Source organism: Haliotis cracherodii, unplaced genomic scaffold, assembly GCF_022045235.1.
Source record: "Haliotis cracherodii isolate W230 unplaced genomic scaffold, xgHalCrac1.p SCAF_13, whole genome shotgun sequence".
Classification (NCBI taxonomy): Eukaryota; Metazoa; Mollusca; class Gastropoda; order Lepetellida; family Haliotidae; genus Haliotis; species Haliotis cracherodii.
The window spans coordinates 25,750,324-25,770,230 of NW_027266268.1; the positions used below are offsets into that span (position 1 = coordinate 25,750,324).

The 19,907-nt window shown below is 36.3% G+C and overlaps 1 protein-coding gene across 1 annotated transcript in view; it reads right to left on the reverse strand.

Annotated features, from left to right (window-relative positions):
• LOC139459805 (proto-oncogene vav-like) overlaps positions 1-19,907 on the reverse strand; it is a 66,405-nt gene that overhangs the window by 16,569 nt on the left and 29,929 nt on the right. Inside the window, exons 15-24 of the mRNA XM_071241491.1 lie at positions 19,486-19,577; positions 14,931-14,948; positions 11,368-11,413; positions 8,528-8,548; positions 3,571-3,660; positions 3,051-3,160; positions 2,816-2,905; positions 1,223-1,254; positions 715-768; positions 246-281 (exon numbers count right to left, since the gene is read on the reverse strand). Of these exons, the coding sequence (XP_071097592.1) occupies positions 246-281; positions 715-768; positions 1,223-1,254; positions 2,816-2,905; positions 3,051-3,160; positions 3,571-3,660; positions 8,528-8,548; positions 11,368-11,413; positions 14,931-14,948; positions 19,486-19,577 (589 nt within the window). The remainder of the gene's footprint in view (positions 1-245; positions 282-714; positions 769-1,222; positions 1,255-2,815; positions 2,906-3,050; positions 3,161-3,570; positions 3,661-8,527; positions 8,549-11,367; positions 11,414-14,930; positions 14,949-19,485; positions 19,578-19,907) is intronic.

The following is a 19,907-nucleotide window of genomic DNA, read 5'->3' on the forward strand; positions in this document are numbered from 1 at the left end:
AAGGTACATTTATAGAAAAAGCAATGATTTCTAAATTTGCACTTCCGACCACAAGAACTCAAGTTAACAGTGTTTTCATGATTATTACTGTGTCATCAGCACTCTACTACAAGGAATTTTGAATGCTGGAGAATGAGTGAACAGGCTGTATTTAGCACACAGCAAGGATGTAATCCCTTTCTCCCACTCATGCCTCCATATCCAACACTACCATAATCCACAGAGAGCAAATGATCATGGATTACCTTGCGGTGATGGTCTGGGCGGTCTCGGTGACAAAGCTGAAACACGGACACAATAAACACTATTTTTGCTTATATTTTCTATTAGTAATACTGTTATTACACTAATTCAGTCTTCAACTTACACCATTATTCCAAAGCCTGAGGTGAGCCAAAATTCTTTTGGTTCAGGAAAAAGGCTAACAGTAGTTCATATAGAAACACGTCAATCTACTGGAAATGATGCAAAGGTTTGCACTAGCAGGGATCACCCTAGGAATTTTCGGACATGGGCCTTTTATGTGAAATATTAAAATATTCCAGAGGTATGCCTATACAGCACAATGTTAAAAAGCCCCGTTGTATTTGACAATGTGGGTCTTTTTTTTTCAAATTTAGGAGCTAAAAGCACAAGGCCCCACCCTTGAAATATGTGAAAATTATCATGTGAAATATTGAACTATAGATATTGTCAAATGAGAATAAGACTTACGTTTAATATCAGGTTTCTTGCCTATGCATTCTTTATGCACAGCTTTCTTTGTGTCTGGAATACAAGAAGCATGGGTAACTGTACAACTCCATGGAAGTAGCTTGGCAAAATATGAGTGAGGGGATGTTGTTTTACGTCTCACTTATTGCAGATATTATACACAGCAGCAAGTGGTATGTATTTTGTTGTGTTTTCAGCAATATTCCAGCAATAACACGTCAGAGCACCAAAAAATGGCTTCCCACACTGTACCTGGGTGGGGAATTGAACCTGGGCCTTCAGCGTGACGAGTGAACGCTTTAACACTAGCAACCCATCCACCTTGTACATAATAAAGAATGGTCCAGGCTAAAAATCAGGGTACACATTCAGCCAGGTTATAGTCTGAATGAGCTCATGTATTTAGATGATTAAACATTGTCTTTCTGTGCTATATTTTCAAAACTTGCATTTTGATAAACCCTTTCTGTTATGTTTTAAATGGTAAATGTTTGACTTATAATCTCACCTTGACAAATATAGCCTTGGAAGAAGACTCCCCTGTGAATAAAAAGAGAAATGCATGATTGAGTGAATTATTTTTAATGCTTCAATCAGCGATATTCCTGTTTTATCATATAATGGGTAGGTTTCTCAACAGGATAAAGCCAACGGATAAAAACGATATCCGTTGGGGTCATATGCGGATAGAGATGCAAATATCAAAGGTGAAGTAGGACTACTTTCACTGTTTATAAACAAACATGGCATCGCCCTCGTCATTCGGCGATCGGGAATCTGGATAAACTACAGGGATAATTGCTATCATTATCAAAAAAACAGTCTAACATACTGAAAATCAGTGTCTAACTGTGACGTAGCTAAGGCATTTTATAAGTTTTGGCAACTTTGGAGATATAAATTTCGAAACAATTTTGCGAGGGCACGAGGCCGAGCCAAGCGGGATCAGTAGCCATATCTGTGCTTGTAGACCTCTGCGGCTTGAAACCTTCTCCCCAAATTAAAATAGTTGTATTTGGCCGAAATATGTTTGAATTGTTACCTTGTTTCGTTTTGTAGCCGTGTGTACATCTGACTACACTTCTTAACGTTATGACAGAACAGAGCGACTGTCAACAACATCTGACTGTGGCCGTCACGTCTCATAGACTAGGTTTAGAGTAGTTTCCCTTTGACAAAGGGCAGTTACTCTAGCGAATAGACCGATGGATTGCCGCGAAAGGTAATTTAAAACAACTGTTGTTTTGCGTATATGTTGCTTCGCCACTGTATAAGAAACAGATTTTAGTTGGAACTATACTGGCTACTGTCACTATCCGACTGACACATCACTTACCCTGTGACATAATAAATATTAATGCGCGCATTCCAGGAAAACTCGCAATGTTTCGGTAATGTTTGTGAGAGAGGGAAAGCGATTTTGAAACACAGAATTAAAGAATGACATTATATGATAAAGAGGTTATCACGCTTGTGTGTTTGGGGATGGTAAATATCCTGCATTCGGAATAAACACTATGTATTTAGCTCGCCAAGGCTCGTTAAATACAATGTTTATTCCTAATGCAGGATATTTACCATCCCCAAACACACTCGCGTGATAACCTCTATTTATCATCCAAAGCTGGCACCCAAAGATATTGCATCACCATGCTTTGCAGACCATTGTGATGTCATTAGTTACCATGATGTCACAATCACATGACATCACTAATGGCTCTGATACTGAGGCTGCTCTCGCAATACTTTTTACACTGAAGACACTGCTTATTAGTGTCTACAAACACAAACATTTGTAAGAATGATAAATAGAATCTCACCCTTGTGTCTTTTGATATCAAATACATCAACACTCGTTGATAAAAGTTTCAAACTCCTCGGCAAGTCTTTAGAGTTTTAAACAGATATCAACTCTGTTGATAAATTGCAGATCTACATAGGAATTTCTTTATCAAGAGACATACATAATAACTAATTTTATTATTAATTGATAGATAGATGTATAGTGATACTTTTGAGTCAATATATATCAATATTAAACATTTAAATCAATGACACTGTACCTGACACACAAAGAAGCCAAATTCTGCTGTCAACATACCTGAGGAGCTTGCCACACACATCACATTCACGGGGTTTCTCAAACGTCTGCATCACATAGTTGGGGCCCGCTGATGGCTGAGTGTTCTCTCTGAAACAATATACATAAACTGCATGACCTCGTCCATCTTCCCGAGGCAAGTGTGTCCACTAGCCTATATCAAAGCCTAGTTTCTATCAGTAATCAATGGTAACTGTTTGCTAATAACTTGAGAGTTTTTGAATTGATCACTCACAGTGCCATCTGTATAGCCTCAATCCATTTCTGCCGTGCATCTTCTGTCTTAGCGAAGAAAGTGAAGGCCATCTTCTGACTCTTCTGCACCATGATGAAGGGGCAGTTCCACTGCAGAAGAAATGTTCAACAATACGGTAATCTGTCTCCAGAACAGATACAACAATACTGTAATCAGTCTGCAGAACAGATGCAACAATGTTCAACAAAATGGCAATCAGTCTGCAGAACAGATACAACAATGTTCATCAATGTGGTAATCAGTCTCCAGAACAGATACAACAATGTTCAACAATGGGGTAATTAGTCTGCAGAACAATGTTCAAAATTATGCCAGTCCAGATGCAGAACAATGTTCAACAGCATATCAATCAATTAGAAGGTTCTACAGAACAAGAAATCAGTACCACAGATCCATCAGACATTGCTATCTTTGTGAACATGTCAATCCATTTAATCCCAAAGTGAGCAAAGTCATATTTATCAGTATTTCCAGAACATACAAATTACCAGTCCCATACCTTGTCAGTTCTCTTGTCATTTGGCACACTGCTGTCGTCTACTTTGTACTCGCCCAACACGATGGCATCCTTGAAGCTGTAGGTCTCGCCCTGCAACATCAACATCGATATGGTCACCACGTAGCCCAGACAACACATCCTCTGTCTTGGCTTGGATCTTGGCCGTCTTGGCCACCAAGAATCATCCTACAACATTGTCTTCTGGCCAATCATGAGATGCTAACATGCCCACTATGTAAGACCAGTGGGTACCAGTATGCATAGATGATTCAAATTACACACAAATTACAATCACGATAAGATCATTGCATTGATAAAAGAATCATTCTCAGTTACTACAAGCTGGTTATTCCAACAACATATTAATACGCATGAATAGGTAGTCTTGTTCTAAATTATAAGCAGAATATTAAGTTAGCATTCAATTTAAGGTTATTTGCTTTGACCAAAAATAATTGTAATTTTGAAACAAAATTACAGTGACAAATTTAGTCAAATTTTGTGTTTAATTTCAGTATTGTACCTTTGTTATCACAACATCAAAAAGCATATTCAGTGAACAGGGTTACTTAATCAGAGCGCATCAATTTCTCAGTGTCTACATATCAAAAGTACTAGGGCTGGTTGATCCCCCCTTACCCAACCCTCTACTGCAAGGAACAAGGCACCCTTGGAAGAGTTCTCCCTCTATGGCAATTATACCCACGAGACAATAGAGAGATGTAATATATCACAAAACTTTCATAGTCCTTTCTCTGCCTCCCAATCCATGGGAGCATCCTACACATTGAGCAATTCTCTTCAGTATCGCTTATACAATAAGGTACCAAGGATCTTTTCTTCCCTGACATTCCCATGCGGATAATGAGGAGCCTTTTTTTCGCTGGAATCTCCATGGGGGTTGCTGATGCCAGCAAAAGGTACCAAGGACCTTTTCTTCCCAGAAATCCTCACAGGGTTGCCTATATCAGCATTGGATACTGTGGAGCTTTTCTTCCCTGAATCCCCATGGGGATTCTGATACCAGAACAAGGTACTGAGGAGTTTTTCTTCCCTGGAGTCTGCATTGGGATACTGATACCAGCAGAAGGTACTGAGCAGCCATTCTTCCCCGGAATCCCTATGGTATGGTGACACCAACACCAGGTACTCAAGACCTATTCTTTCTTTGGACCACCACAGGGACATGATAATATATTGAACCTTCTCAAATGGTAATCACAATTCCAGCTCCATTTTTCAATTGGAGATTCCACTTAGATAATTGATTATTGTAACATTGATACTTTTGCATAAAATTGCAACTGAAATTCAACTTGGGTTTTCAGGAATTATTATCAGTGGGTTGTTTGACACAAAATGGCATTTCGAACACTGAAAATAGTATGGACAAATTTGTTTCTTGAGAGATACACGGCCAGGGGTACCTTGCCCATCTGAGGATCTGTCCATGATGTCAGCCATGTACACCATAGGACATGCTTTCTCCAACATACTTGGTCTTATTTCACATAACAATCATCGGGTCTTTGGCATAAAAAAAAACAATAACACATAAGTTCATGAATAAATTAATCTTCTAAAAATAATCCTCAATATCTTTTCTCATATTAAAGGATGGTCTCAAACAAACCATGAAAAATATTCCTTAAAAATATAATCTTCCAGTCCACATTCTAGTCTGTTTTAGCATGACTAGAGACTCAGGGCTCTCAACAAATAAAGAAGAAGAAAAAGAATAATAATAACTTCAGGGTTACAAAATAATCTATAGGTAGGCCTATTGACTGCTTCTGATAATTCAAACCCTTTTCATTCACGTTATGAGAGGGAAAGAGCTTATTTATATTTCAGAAGTATAGATTGTCAATTTTTAAGAATCCAATAAATTCCATGACATAAACAGTTGTACAAATGTAGTTGATCTTGATTCTGCTTAAGACGTGATTCTTGCTAGAATTTGATTTCTGTCTAATCTGGACTGAGGTCTGAACACGAGTAAAATTTGGTTGAAAATAAGCCTGGCTTACACAGATCCCACTGAAGTTTTAAAATATCAGTAATTATTACACAAGATTAAAGGTATACACATTTGTATCAAGTACATATTCCTAAAACTATTTTATAATACGAATCAGTTGATGCTTCATTAAGGGCGTCAGCAATCTTTGGTCATTCCATAGGAGAAGTGGTTAGGTAAGACAACTCTACACGTGCGCGTTAGTCTAAATACATAGGTTAGGGTCTGCAGGCTGGCTGGTCAAACAGTTGGTGAGGACTGTCATCTTTTATAATGGAGCAAAATGCCATGATTTATGTCACAAAACACTTGTGTTGCATGTCTTGCACAGACATAGCCAGCCCAGCAAGTAGATACAAACAACTTTGCGTTAAGAAATTGTCACCTGGCTATGAAAATGACATCTTCCTACTTTAATTGCAGGCATCATTAATAATTGTCATTATTTCATTTTTGTACCAGAATGAACAAGAAAAGTGTATTCAAACTGTAAATATTGTCTTGTGAGTATTTGTGTCATTTTCTGCATGCCCAATTCTGCAGATTTCTTTTGATCAGTACATGAACAACTATAAATAGTTTCTGCAGTTCAATACATGTACTTAGCAACATGTCCTGTAGTCAGAAATAATTCATTTTCTTAGGCATGCTATTTTTTCTAATCAGTGATGTTGAAATTGAATTCTGGTCTTTTTTCATTTTGCCACCAGCCCATTCATATATAGTGGACAAAAAAGTCTGCAAGACAAGAAATTCCACTGATCTGTCTTGTTGGTACAGATGTCTGTCTGACTGTCTGTCCGTCTGTTATTGCCCTCCCGAAAGAATATGTACAGAACACATGCAACACAAGTGGCAAGATTTATAAACCGGACATCTTGCTGTAACTGAGTGTGACTAATTCTCACCCATCCTCCATTTCAAATAATAACACAGCCATCACTCTCCAAAATAATGTTTGTATTAGAAATTGTAACCTCCTGAAATATCACTATAAGCAGTAGCTAATGTAAGCATAGAATCAACAAAAATGGCTAAAGTATGCACTTGCGAAATAAAAACAATGGTCGGCTAAAACACCACTTCAAATATGCAGGGACATTCCACCACAAAGATGGATGAGAGCACAAATGCATTCACATCATTTTCATGCAATACTGGTAAGTTATTTTAACAGCAGCCAATATCACTTTGAAAGGGTTGCTTTCTTATATTATTTGTTTCAGATTCCTGACTCGTTAGAAAAACAACAACAATTATAAACATGAATTTCATGTGTAAATTAATTGTATATTTTCCATGTGTTTCTCTTCCTATTTAAAAAGACAAAACTATAAGCAATAGGGCAAAACTACACATGTTAAATTCCTCCACTATCTCCATCCATATTGCCTAGGTTTGAGAGCAGAGCCAAAAGCATGTGCAGTGTCGAGACGCAGTGCCGTGACAAAGGTTAAGGGTCAAACTCTCCTAGATGTACTTTGGGAACAATGTCACATTTGCAGAAATATCGAAGTACTTAGCAATATTCTGCAATTTCATATCTGACTGAACATGTGTCTGAGACTCGAGCCACAGCAGGCCTAAGGACGAAAAATTGTTTTTTATTCATCTCTTCAAGACTAAGATCTTGGATACTGAAACTGATTAAGTGATTAAGTGATTAAAGGACTGATAGAACATACTCAATTTTGGCCTATTTTAGTACATGTATTGATTTATCTTGACCTCCTCAGGGGATGAAATTTGGCAAAGTCTGATTCAAATGTCAGAAACGTCAGAAACAATTTACACATGGGAATGAACAGTTTGCCATTAATATTGACATACTTATGAATAGTGTGATGACTTGGTCGAGGTTAGGACCAACAAAAGGTAGATACTTTAATGCTAAGTATTACATTATCGAAAACAAAGTTAAATTACAGATAAATACCTCAGAAATTGAGTCAGCTAAGGACAAGCAGTTTGGAATCAGTGATAAATCGCCATTTATTTTAAAACACATCACCATGATTACACAGATTTCAAAATTTCAAAATGTTGAATAAAACAAAAGGAAGCTGTAAGCTACAGTGTGACAATATACAGACTTATATCGAAATGTTGAAAATGTTATGACAACATAAATCAGATAACTTTGCACAGCTGCGTTGTCAGTGTTTGAGTATGTATCAAATATATCAATAATATAACCAGTATTGAGTCTTAGTTGATGTAATATGCAACAGCAGACACATATCATATAATGTTGATTCCTTTTCCTGCATATACCAGGAAGAACCAAACATGCAGGTTTTAAGATGATATCTGCACCATGCCATACATGTGGGTAGTTCACAGTTGTCATGGTTACAACATAACATCAATGGCAATACAACATGCTCATGTGTTTCACATGCAAGATTGAAAATTCGAGACTGACAACATTTCACAATATATGTTTGAATGGGCATGCCATTGAGAAACTTAAGATGATAGTGTGTATGGATGACATGGAAGCCAGACAGGGGGTCAGACAGGAGGTCATGAAACAGGCAACGACCGACTGTCCAGCCAGCCAGACTCTCAGGTTGATCCTTTACAAAAGGAAAACGACCACTACCGGATATATCATCAACAGGTAAGTGATCTATAGATATACCCTTAAAGATGAAGACACATTACAGAATATATTTATGTATCCTAAACAGGTTTTATTCGTGGAAACATATTTCCTTTTTTCAAATTCATTTTCAAATTTTTAACTCAAACTGATAACTTTTTGTGTTCCAGTGTAAAGAGCTTCTTCAATACCAAGCTCTAGTCAAAAAGAGGCTACATATATGGGAAAGAGGCTGTAAACATGAGAGTGAGGCTGGGACAGCAGAGACCCCTGGTGGCTGTATATCTGGGAGAGTTTGGACACCATGTAGGACAAAAGTGACAAGAGCTTACCCAAAGGAATTTCTCCACCATCTAGTAGAGGCACAAAGATACAAGGGTGACAATGTGATCCATTCAACAAAACACAGGTGATATCTAATGTGGTGTCAGCTAACATGTGACTAAAGGCTACCAGTGACTCAAGTCTAACAGCCAGCTTAAGACACGGGTATCAGAGAAGGCTGAACATAGAGAAACAGGGTGTGCTTACATGAAAAGAAACATAAAATGCATTGAATATTAGAATTATTGCTTCTGGGCAGCTTAAAGAATTTACTGTGTATTTTTTACACCCTTTCCCCAAAACCCAAATAATTCCCTTGAAAGCATTGAACATTGCATTGATACTTTTGGTCAGTATGTGCTAATGTTTATTGTAAATCTTTAACACTCCCTCCCCAAAAACAATCCCAGCCAACCAAACAAAAACACAAAAATCTTAGCTTAATTACCATGCCAGATTGTGGCATTTTTCATAATACTAATCTCCACCGTCATATAGCTGGATTATTGCTGAGTGTGGTGTTAAACAACAAACCAATACTAATCTAATCATAACTTCTGTGATGTCCAAGCATTTTGTAAAGTTAAGACAGAGAATACAAAGCTGAGCTTAAAATACATTTCTTTAGTGATAAATGTGCCCAAGACAAAAAAATCATTCTTTCCAAAACAACAAATTGGACAAAGTGATGAATCTGACAGAAGGTTTGGCTATAAATGTGTGAAAAACGTGTCGGGGTATTTGTGCATGATTCGATTGCAATGAGATGATCATGTCAACTGTGACAAAGTGAACCAAATAAACTTTGGTAAAAATATACAGACAATAAATAGATGCAATGCAAAAAGAAAATATTTACTTTATTCTAGCAAAATAATGAATATTAACACTTTATACTAATGCATGACAATATTTGCCAGGTCGTATAAAGTCTACAAGTGTTAAGTTCTTAATGCTTGATACAACACACTATGAATCCTCTGGTGCAGTGCCTTCTATTGCATTGTATTCTATTGTATGTGTCTAAACAGCAGAAAAGCAGCAAAGCTCATTGAAGACAAAGTATAATCATCTTTAAATAGGTCTACTTATGTGCCGATCTTACAGAATTGGAATGATTCGCTGATTTCATTATAAACTCTTCTGCAGCCAAAGGATTAATCTAGGAAACGCCACGTCATACTGACTTTGTGCCCTAGGTACTTGGACTGTGATGCACAGAGGTGAGTCTAGCATAACTTAGAGATAAGTGAGCTTCCATCATTTCCCACCGATGATTTCAATGAGGATTTCAGCCATTTTAGTGTTCTTCAGCCATACAGAGTCACGGGACACCAAGAAGGGGCTTCACATTTTTGTTTGTTTGTTTGTTTAACACTGCACTCAGCAATATTGCAGCTATATGACAGCAGTCTGTAAATAATCGAGTCTGGGCCAGACTCAAGTGATTGACATCATGAGCATAGATCCACGCAATTGGGATACAATGACATGCATCAACCAAGTCAGCGAGCCTGACCACCCGATCCCATTAGTCGCCTCTTACGACAAGCATAGTCGCCTTTCACAGCAAGCATGGGGTGCTGAAGACCTATTCTACCCCGGATCTTCATGGGTCTGACTCATTTTGTACATATTCGGACAATTGTGCCACTGACAACTGACAACTGACAAGTTTGATAATTAATCCCACCTTCTTGGATTCATTTAGTTACAAGCTTACAGTAAAGAAATTCAAAAATTCTTTCAATGTTTTAACAACATTGCTATAACATCTAGAAGTTTTTATGGATAAGATTTAGAGAGCATAGACTATGTCCTCCATTTCATATAAAGAAAACCTGAAGCCAAAAATTCACCAAGAGCAGATACTGAAATATCCAGAAAGGACTAAAGGTGTATTGTTTCTCAGTTTCAATGATATTTCTCTGCGAACCTTAAAGCGACACCTCGGTGCATCACAGCGTAACAGTCAAGACCATTTCTAACTTACTGTCAGCTATTCGTAATTGTCATACACCGTTTTGGACAATAAAACATTCACCATGCTAATTGAAATTATAGCCACAATGCTGATCATACAAAAATTATTTGCCTTAAACATATAATATATACAAAAATCTTTTAATTTGCTTGCAAAGTTATCAAATAAAAGGCATCCTGCAGACATGAATGCTTATTTGACATTAATTGTAAACAATGCTTAAAGGAATTCAAAATTGCTATTTCTTACGACATATGATAACTTAAAGGGAGATAACTCTCATCTTCATGGAGGATGGGATTTCTACTTTTGTGGTAAAAAATCATTGAGGTAACACTTCATTAGACCATACCTCGCCTATAGTCAACAGAATTACTCAAAACTACACAGATTATCCACCCATTGACAATGCTACAAGTCATCCAAATAGATTGGGGAGTACATATACAGATTGATCTGAAAGTCTTACTTTCTCGCTATATAAAAAAATTGTTAGAACAGTAGTTCAAAGGGAATAGAACCTCACAGACGTACGATCAAACCCTCCAAACTGTTTGTATCATACACAAAGGAGGAAAAAAATCATTTTGATAGATACCCTATAAGCACATATATTCAACACACACAGCTTTTGTCCTTACACAAATATACACATGACTTGGGTTGTGTTGACAAGTAAACATATCTTGTAGCAATGGTCATAGATTAGAATGATATCAGAGAAAGCGTACACCTCTTGCCATAAGTGGAAAGGTCATAAATAACGCCATTATTGTAAAGGAAGTACCTATACCCAAAGCCATAAAGCATAATGTGTTTCCTCTCTATCTGCTGACATGGGTGGTCACTCGCCTACCAACTTACCCGAGCCTTGCACATAAGCATCACCTTGTCAAAGAGGAAAATGTGCCTGAAAAGAAAAAGAAAAAAGGTCATTCAAAATGTTGCCATTTCAAACATATATCCAGAATTTGGGTGAAACCAAGTGAATCAGAAATAGAACGAAGTGCAAGATTGAGAAATAATAATGTTTACTTTACAGCAAAATTTGCTGGCTTTTATACTGCAGAAACTACTGGCAGAGGCCAATGTTATCTAGACAGGTACTGCTATGTTTAATACATGACATCCTCAGGATTATAAATGTCATTCAAATACTGAGAAATGAAAGAGATCAAACAGAATAGAAAATATGTGTGTCCTACTAATTCACCAAAAGGATTTAACCACAAACAACAGAATCTGTGTGGAAAAATAACATTAAAAACATGGTGACAATAGAGAAACTATTTTGCATCAATTGTTGATAATAATATGATTATTTTGCTACATTTATTCCCAACTTGGATTGTTATAACAGGTGGTATATTGTTCATGGTATAGTGCTGTAGGGTGTCATAACACATTTAACGTCATACTGATATGATTATGACCTCATACTAATATGATTATGTCGGCCTTAATAATTTTGTCCAAGATATTAAGACCAACATTGTGATGTTTTCTTCAAATTAATATCTCATATTTTTATCAATGCTATATTAAAGCATGAAATTATGAAATAATGTGTTTTCCCTAAATGCTACATCTTCATAATTTAACACCTTGGGTAATAGTTATGCTCGTGTGAAAATAGAAATATAAGCCACAATTTTTTTTTCAGTTGGTTCATTTGGCATATTTTAGTCAAATGTCTTTTCTTGATCTTAATAAAAAACTGACAAGTGTTGAAAAGCAAAATGCTAGAAGTTACGATTCACGTAATCCCCCCCCCCCCCTATACTTTTCATTTCATTAATGAATTTGGAAATTCCAGTAATTTAAGAGTGCTCTTATCACACCTTGTGTTTTATCCCATCCCATGCGGGACTGTTTTCTCATGCTTATCCCATCCCACGAACAAGAAGAAGCAGAGAAGGTTGTATCTACAGGCATGACAGGCACGGTGCTGCTGGACTAACTTGTAGGGGAGACATCATCACAAGACGTCACTGAATCTTGCTTTCCATGCCAGTCAGCAATATCACAGCTACATGATGGTGGCGTGTAAATAATGGAGTCTGGGATGAACAGACCGGTGGTTGATGGCGTGAACAGTGATGGTGGTCACACATTTTAAAAACTCCACCCCCACTCCAAGGTTGCAGGAAAGCAATAGAGCTAACATATGACATCACACCCAAACAATCTTAAAACTCTTGGAATGAGGCCCATATCATTGTCCGCTGGAGAACCAAATGATCCCAAATGATCCCAAATTTGGGACCATGTTCAACATGGTCTTTAAGCTGGCTCATTGTTTTCATAGGTCATTTTCACATTAATCTGAAGCTGTCAGTAGGCAAGTCCTAATCTCCTAGTCTGACTTTATAGGACATTCTCTTGTCATTGCAATGTGGCAACACACTCAAATATTAGTCATGGATATTGAGATTGCGACAGAGAAGGTGAAGGCCACAGGAAGTGAAGCTGATAGTTAGGGAGGCGATATACAGCAATATGACTATGAGGCAAGTGCACAGAGGTGTTCAACAGCAAACTTGGTTTAACATCAACCATCCTTACAGATGTGTGCTCAACTGGTTGAATGTGTTGGAACCATTATTACATGAGCCCTGAACAGCTTAATACTGACAGAATTTGTTGCTTGTGTTTGCATACGACTTGTCAACAAGGTTGGTTACACCATCAATATTCGTTATTATCCAATAAATGTTAGTTTAAGTATTGACTGATCAATCTTGACTTGTCCTTAAGAAAGACCTTCAAATTTAGTTTAAAAAGATGCATATTAATCATGATCAAGTATTGAGCTGACAATCCAACAGTTAACAGGGAGGATAATGAGCTGGTATTCAGGGTCTGACCCTGTGACCTCACATCTGAACCCATGTCCAGTGCTGAATTATTGCAGGATGTGAAACACATCCCCACTGTTGTTGAAATTTAGATAAAATCTGAGCTTGAAATATCTGTACATATATTAAACGTAAGAACTTGTGATGGCGAATTTTACCGAATTTACACCATGCAATAGGCAAGAAAAGTAAACAATTATTCAAATATGAAGACAAAGGAAATATTTTATAAACTTAAATTTAATAAACAGACTGTGTGAGAGATAAAATATTTGATGGTAAATGAAAACTGATTGTGTCTGGGCCAGGCAAACAAGTGGTAAAGCGCATGATCAACAATCCACACTTTAGGGTGATATGACGGCAATCAGCCTGGAGCCATGTCAGTCAGTTCTTACAACAAACATATACTGGGGTCTATACTCCCATAGGGGTTCCTCCAACTGTAGAATGTTGTTTCTTTGACAGAATACTTAATGCCTGTCATGGAGATGTCTTAGCTCTTAGAACAGGGCTTAACAGAATTTCAGTTACAAATTCATGGACTTTTTACACATTTTAAGGCCCCGCACAAACATTCAAGGCCATGCACATTTTTGTTGTTGAAATATTCAATTCTAAGAGTTGAAACAAGCTGCATATTTGTGTAAAATATTCAAGTTATTCTTCATAACTCTAATATAGTGGGTTGTTTGTGTACAGCAGAAATATTTGTAGGATGTCTACTCATCTGGATAACAATACCCAATTGACTGGGCCCAAGGAAGTAAAACTATAGAATGCCCAAAAGGAACTATCGAGTACCCAATGTGAATGATTACACAAGGCACAAAGAATATCAGGAGCCTTATCGGAAACAGATGACCATTGATGTCACATGGGAAATAATCCTATGTTTACTGACTATAACTTGTTTGTATACAAATTGTTTCCTTTAACATGTTTTACTTGAAAAGACATATATAATTTAGGTAATTTACCAGGTAACCTGAGATGGGATTTAATCAGAAAACAATCAAGGTCTTTTCATGGTTGGTTGGTTGGTTTGTTGTTTTACGCCACACTCAGCAATATTCCAGCTATATGACGGTGGTCTGTAAATAATCGAGTCTGAACCAGACAATCCAGTGACTGATATCATGAGCATCGATCCACGAAAATCAATCTTGATTTATTAACCAGGGTTCTAAGCAAACATATAAATACCCCTTAATAATGGATAAAGTGATATTAGATATTGCAAGCGTCAAAACTGAAAACATTCTCTGTTGACAAGCAGAAATTCAAATGCTAGAATTATGTGGATAAATACATAAACAAACAAATACATAAAAACATGAACAAACAAATAAATGAAAACAATTCAGGAAAGGGGATTACATGCAAAAACAAGCAACATGCAAACTCCTGAAAATAGCCTTAAATAATTTTCACTTTCAGCATATTTCTGATATTCAAGGAAACTCTAGAGGTAAGTACTATGTAGTCAATGAGTGTTTCTATTGATGCATTAGCGATGCCAGGATTGAGTCTATAGAGGTGTTATTCAGCATGTGTATTATGGCTTACCTTTTCTCTGCAGCCCCCCTGTTAAAGTGAAACTTTCTCATTTTTTATCAGTTCTTAACATATACATATTTAGTCACTGCTTACATTTTGTCACAAGTCAAGTTCACACAAAACTTATAAAGATTAAAGGTTCTCATATTTTAACAGATATCATCATATAGAAATCGGAAATGTTAACAACATTTCTCAAAGAGCAAATACACATAAAAACAATCCTATTTTATTTTGCATTTTTATTAATCTAACAAATAAGAATCTAAGAACTGGAAAAATACGTTCACACAAAAGTTACTACTAATATTACATTTCTTTGTGATAGAACTGAATAATTTTTATTATTTTCGGATGTTATGTATAAGCGGTTGGACTCCATTTTTTAGTTGAATTAACTCATAGAAAAGGACTACTGGTAATCCTGACTGCTCTGCTGAGACATGTATGAGAACAGGCATAGGGGACTATAATATGTACAGTTACTGTGTTTGGTGAACACATCCAATGGCGTTAACATTTATAGCTACTGATAATATATGGTTCTAAAATCATTTTTATTTGCAAAGATGCTCTAAACAATAATGTTCCATTACTTTAAGATCTTAATTAAGCAATAAACTGAAAACATCATGTACGATTTAGCATGATTACCAAAATATTGTGAGGCAAAATTTAGTGTTTTTAAATATTTATTTTTAAATATTTCTTAGTTATGATTTTCTCATCATAGGACAATTTGGTTGCAAAATACTGACGATATTATAATTGATTCCATATATGGAATATTTTAAAATCAAGTGGAGATAACTCTCAATGGGTTGTGATGCAACTGGAATCTGATAATACCGTTGATATCCCCTGTACAAGAAATTCATTATCCCATTGTAAGAGGTTTTTTCTACAGACAATATTAGAAATATTCTTTTTGTAATGATAGGCCAAGATATAACTCAACAACATCTGCTACTTTCAAATGCCGATTGTTCCTACTTTTTCCTATTTCTAATGATACTAAAGCTGACAGCTGATCTCAAAGATTCATATCAGTATTTTCTCCTCTTTGTCAAATACCATATTATGTTTAGCATCATGTATTCTAGAATTGACACTGTATCCTCCAATGTTTCAAGGCTGTTATTGATCAGTGTGATAATACCTGTAGTTTTGATGACCAGTGTTTGACAAACATAATTCCTTCTGAAAGCCCACAAAACATACGCAGGACAACTAAAAATCCTCAGTTTTAAAAAGCATTGCCTATTCTCTGATCTTTACACAGGAATTTATCAGACCCAATCAAAGGCACATATTGTGCCCCAAGTCTGCAGCAAATGTCAGTAAAACTTCCCAAATTGGAATCATAAATTCCCAATTCATGAAATAACGAATATCTGATGTTATGACTATGTAGAGGTAACCTGTATTTCACTGATAACAGGGACAATACACAGGAAGAGGTCTTAATACCTGGTTTTATATCATTGCAATGAAAGCAATCTCAACATAAAATATAAAAAATACCTCTGAATTAATAAAATAAGAACTTTCAAAAATTCAATTTTGAACAAAATAAAGACTTTTTTCAAAGCTGCTTGCCAGGGGCATTTAGTGTAAAATCCAAAATAAATCCCTGTAATATTGCCAATAGTCCAGCAACTTCTGCCAACTCATTCTGTAAAAGTAGGGCTTCCATAAAAGTATATTAAAGCATACTGGCATTTCATATTTTCAAATAGCCAGTCTGGCTACCTCCATTACGAAACAACTCTTCTTATATGATCTTACTGTCATTTACGCATGGACCAGCATATTTGTCAAACACTGATCATCGGAATATCTCGCTCACAGACACGGTAAGTACATTATTTAATGTATTAATCACAAGACCACTACACATTTGACCTAGCCATCCTCAAGTCCTTTAAAAAAAATCACAAACAGGTTTTGTCATGCATACTCAGTGCATGATAGGAAACTTGATGTGAATGTTGACAACTAAATAAAACACAAATACAATGCATACACAATACAGTTTCCTGATGTGAACGTGACTAAGCTAGGGTTATGATGATACATGGGATCTAACATTCAGATGGAGCTGTGGTGCCTACTCTAGTGTGGTGCTTCCCTCTCTAACTACAGTGCTGGTATAGACGTGTCATTTCACAACACAAACAGGACCCATGCTTGTTTTAAAGGGAGACTTTGATGCCCGACATGGGGCAAGATCAGCAAATGATCAGTGCCATATGAGAAATTGAGGCATTGTCTCTGTGTAATTCGATTAAGGTCGTCTTCAAATGATTGATTTGCATCATACATTTAAAGTTGGCTCATAAACAACATGGGCTAAGGACTTTAAATTTTAATCAAACTTCAACTTACGTTTTGGTTTGAGTCTTGTGCCTCTATTGAGGTAATACTTTAGCCACTAGTCTGAAGCCGAAATCTAGTAAATTCTGTTCGGTCTTGTAACCTTAGCTTAAAATAGTCCATATTACAACACAAAATGTACCAAAAATGATGCTAAGAGCCAAGTCTGGGGTCGTAGACTCCAAAGTTATTGGCACTGATTGAGGTAACTCAAGCTTTGGTTTTAGTCCAACACTCGTGCATCATGACTACTTGTGGCTACTATCAGTAAGGCGTTATCTAACACAAATGGACAGTATTCTAGTTACATGCAACTTGACAAAGTGGCCCTCCCTAACATTCTATCACAACTGTCTAAAGCTGGCTTACTTGATGCTGTCTACATGACTACATGACCTTCATGATTATATAGGAAAATCGTTGTGAGTGAGCTGGACTCGCTCCTCTTTGAACAGTATCTCAGTTATATTATGTGTCATGTTAGTGTGGGAGAAAGCTCCAAGGATCACGATCAGGGAAAATCTGGAATTCCATTACCATGGTTACAGTCAATTAACATGACAGAAGTAATCATGGCAACAAAACTCTGATAATCTGAAATATCACTCCATGTGCACAGGGCACTAGTTCTTACAAATGAAACGAGTTATCATTGTATATGTCATGCAGATCATAATTGTATATACTATTAGTAAATAACTACATATATCATGAATACTACTTAAAAGAAGTAAAAGTACACCCGATTTAGTCATATGACTATAGCTAATCCTTCATGCCGTGACAGAAACTATAGTCAAATTAAAAAGTCCATGTGCACAGGGCACTAGTACAGACAAATGAAACGAGTTATAATTGTATATGTCATGCAGATCATAATTGTATATATTCTGTATATAACTACATATATCATGAATACTACTTAAAAGAAGTAAAAGTACACCCGATTTAGTCATATGACTATAGCTAATCCTTCATGCCATGACAGGAACTATAGTCAAATTAAAAAGTCCATGTGCACAGGGCACTAGTACAGACAAATGAAACGAGTTATAATTGTATATGTCATGCAGATCATAATTGTATATATTCTGTATATAACTACATATATCATGAATACTACTTAAAAGAAGTAACAGGACAAATGAAACGAGATATAATTGTATATGTCATGCAGATCATAATTGTATATATTCTGTATATAACTACATATATCATGAATACTACTTAAAAGAAGTAAAAGTACATCCGACTATAGCTAACCTGTCATGCCATGACAGAAACTATAATCAAATTAATAAGTCAAGTGTTCTACTGTTTGTAGCATGTATATCATGAAGTTGAGCAGCAGGAAGCTGGCAGGATAACTCGATACCACGCTACAGAAAGCAGCATTGTTACAACGAAATGTTATATACCGATCAAAAACCAGTTTTACTTATAATGGGAGGGAGGCCATAACGATGTTAGTAAAGCAATATTGCTACAGATCCTAGCGTGACAGCAATATCAGTTACATCAGGGAAACCGAGGGGGGAAGAAGCCACAGTCTTGAGAATCAGTAGAAAAACTACAGAAATCAAAACAAAATACACCTTCCTTTTTAACAATCTTTCTTATGATCCTCAGAACTTCACTAACTGGACTCGTTTCATGTAGAAATCTAATATTCTGTATGCAGGACAGATGCATCTATATCAGACTTTGAAAATAAAATGGTGTGTCGGCCTGCTTTATGTTTGGCCATTAGTCTAGCTATGGATTCACTACTGCATCAGTTGGATGTTAGTGTTGTAGGATCAGTCAACACTACTGGACACTTCTCAAAAGCAAATGCAAAATTCCCAACTCTATGGCCATGCAACATGACCATAGTCAATTTTCTATTAACAAAATCAGTTTATTGTACAAATTTCATTTAGAAACATTTTTTTACTTTTGTGGTGACATATTTTGCATATATGACTGCAGTCAGTAACATTGTTTTGACTAAGGAAATATTTCTTATATAGGACACTTTTAAGAGGTAGTTCTAAACTGATAAAGTTCATCAATTCCTCAAAACATGAAATACTTGGGGGTGTTTGCAATTGTCTGTGGGATGGCCAGTAAGAGTGTGGACAACCCCCCGTTAGTTTACAGGGAGGGTCAGTCAATAGGGAGCACATCATGGGTCTTCCACACCAACCTGTTCCGGACTCGACTGTCCATATGGGACAACACTTTCAACTCCCCGTCTTTCTGGAAGCGACCATAGTCCTTCAGTGATGTATTTGCAGGCTGAAAAAACAAAAAATTCAGTAAATGAAATAAACCTATTTCCATTAGAGACGAATAAAGGAGAAAAATACCTTTACTTGGTGAAACATAAACATCCTTTTTTATCCCTTCTGAAAATTGAAGAATATCTGTCCAATTATTGTTACATAAACACCCAAAGCAAATCTACATAAATAAATAAATAAACAAGGAATTTACATTAAATCCACATAAAACATTTCTCTTCTCTGGTTCAAAGTGCAAATTCTGATAAAATTTGGTAAAATTGTCATTTGATATTTGTACCTCTGAAAATAAATGTTCAAAGTAATATGGTGTGTGAATCAATCT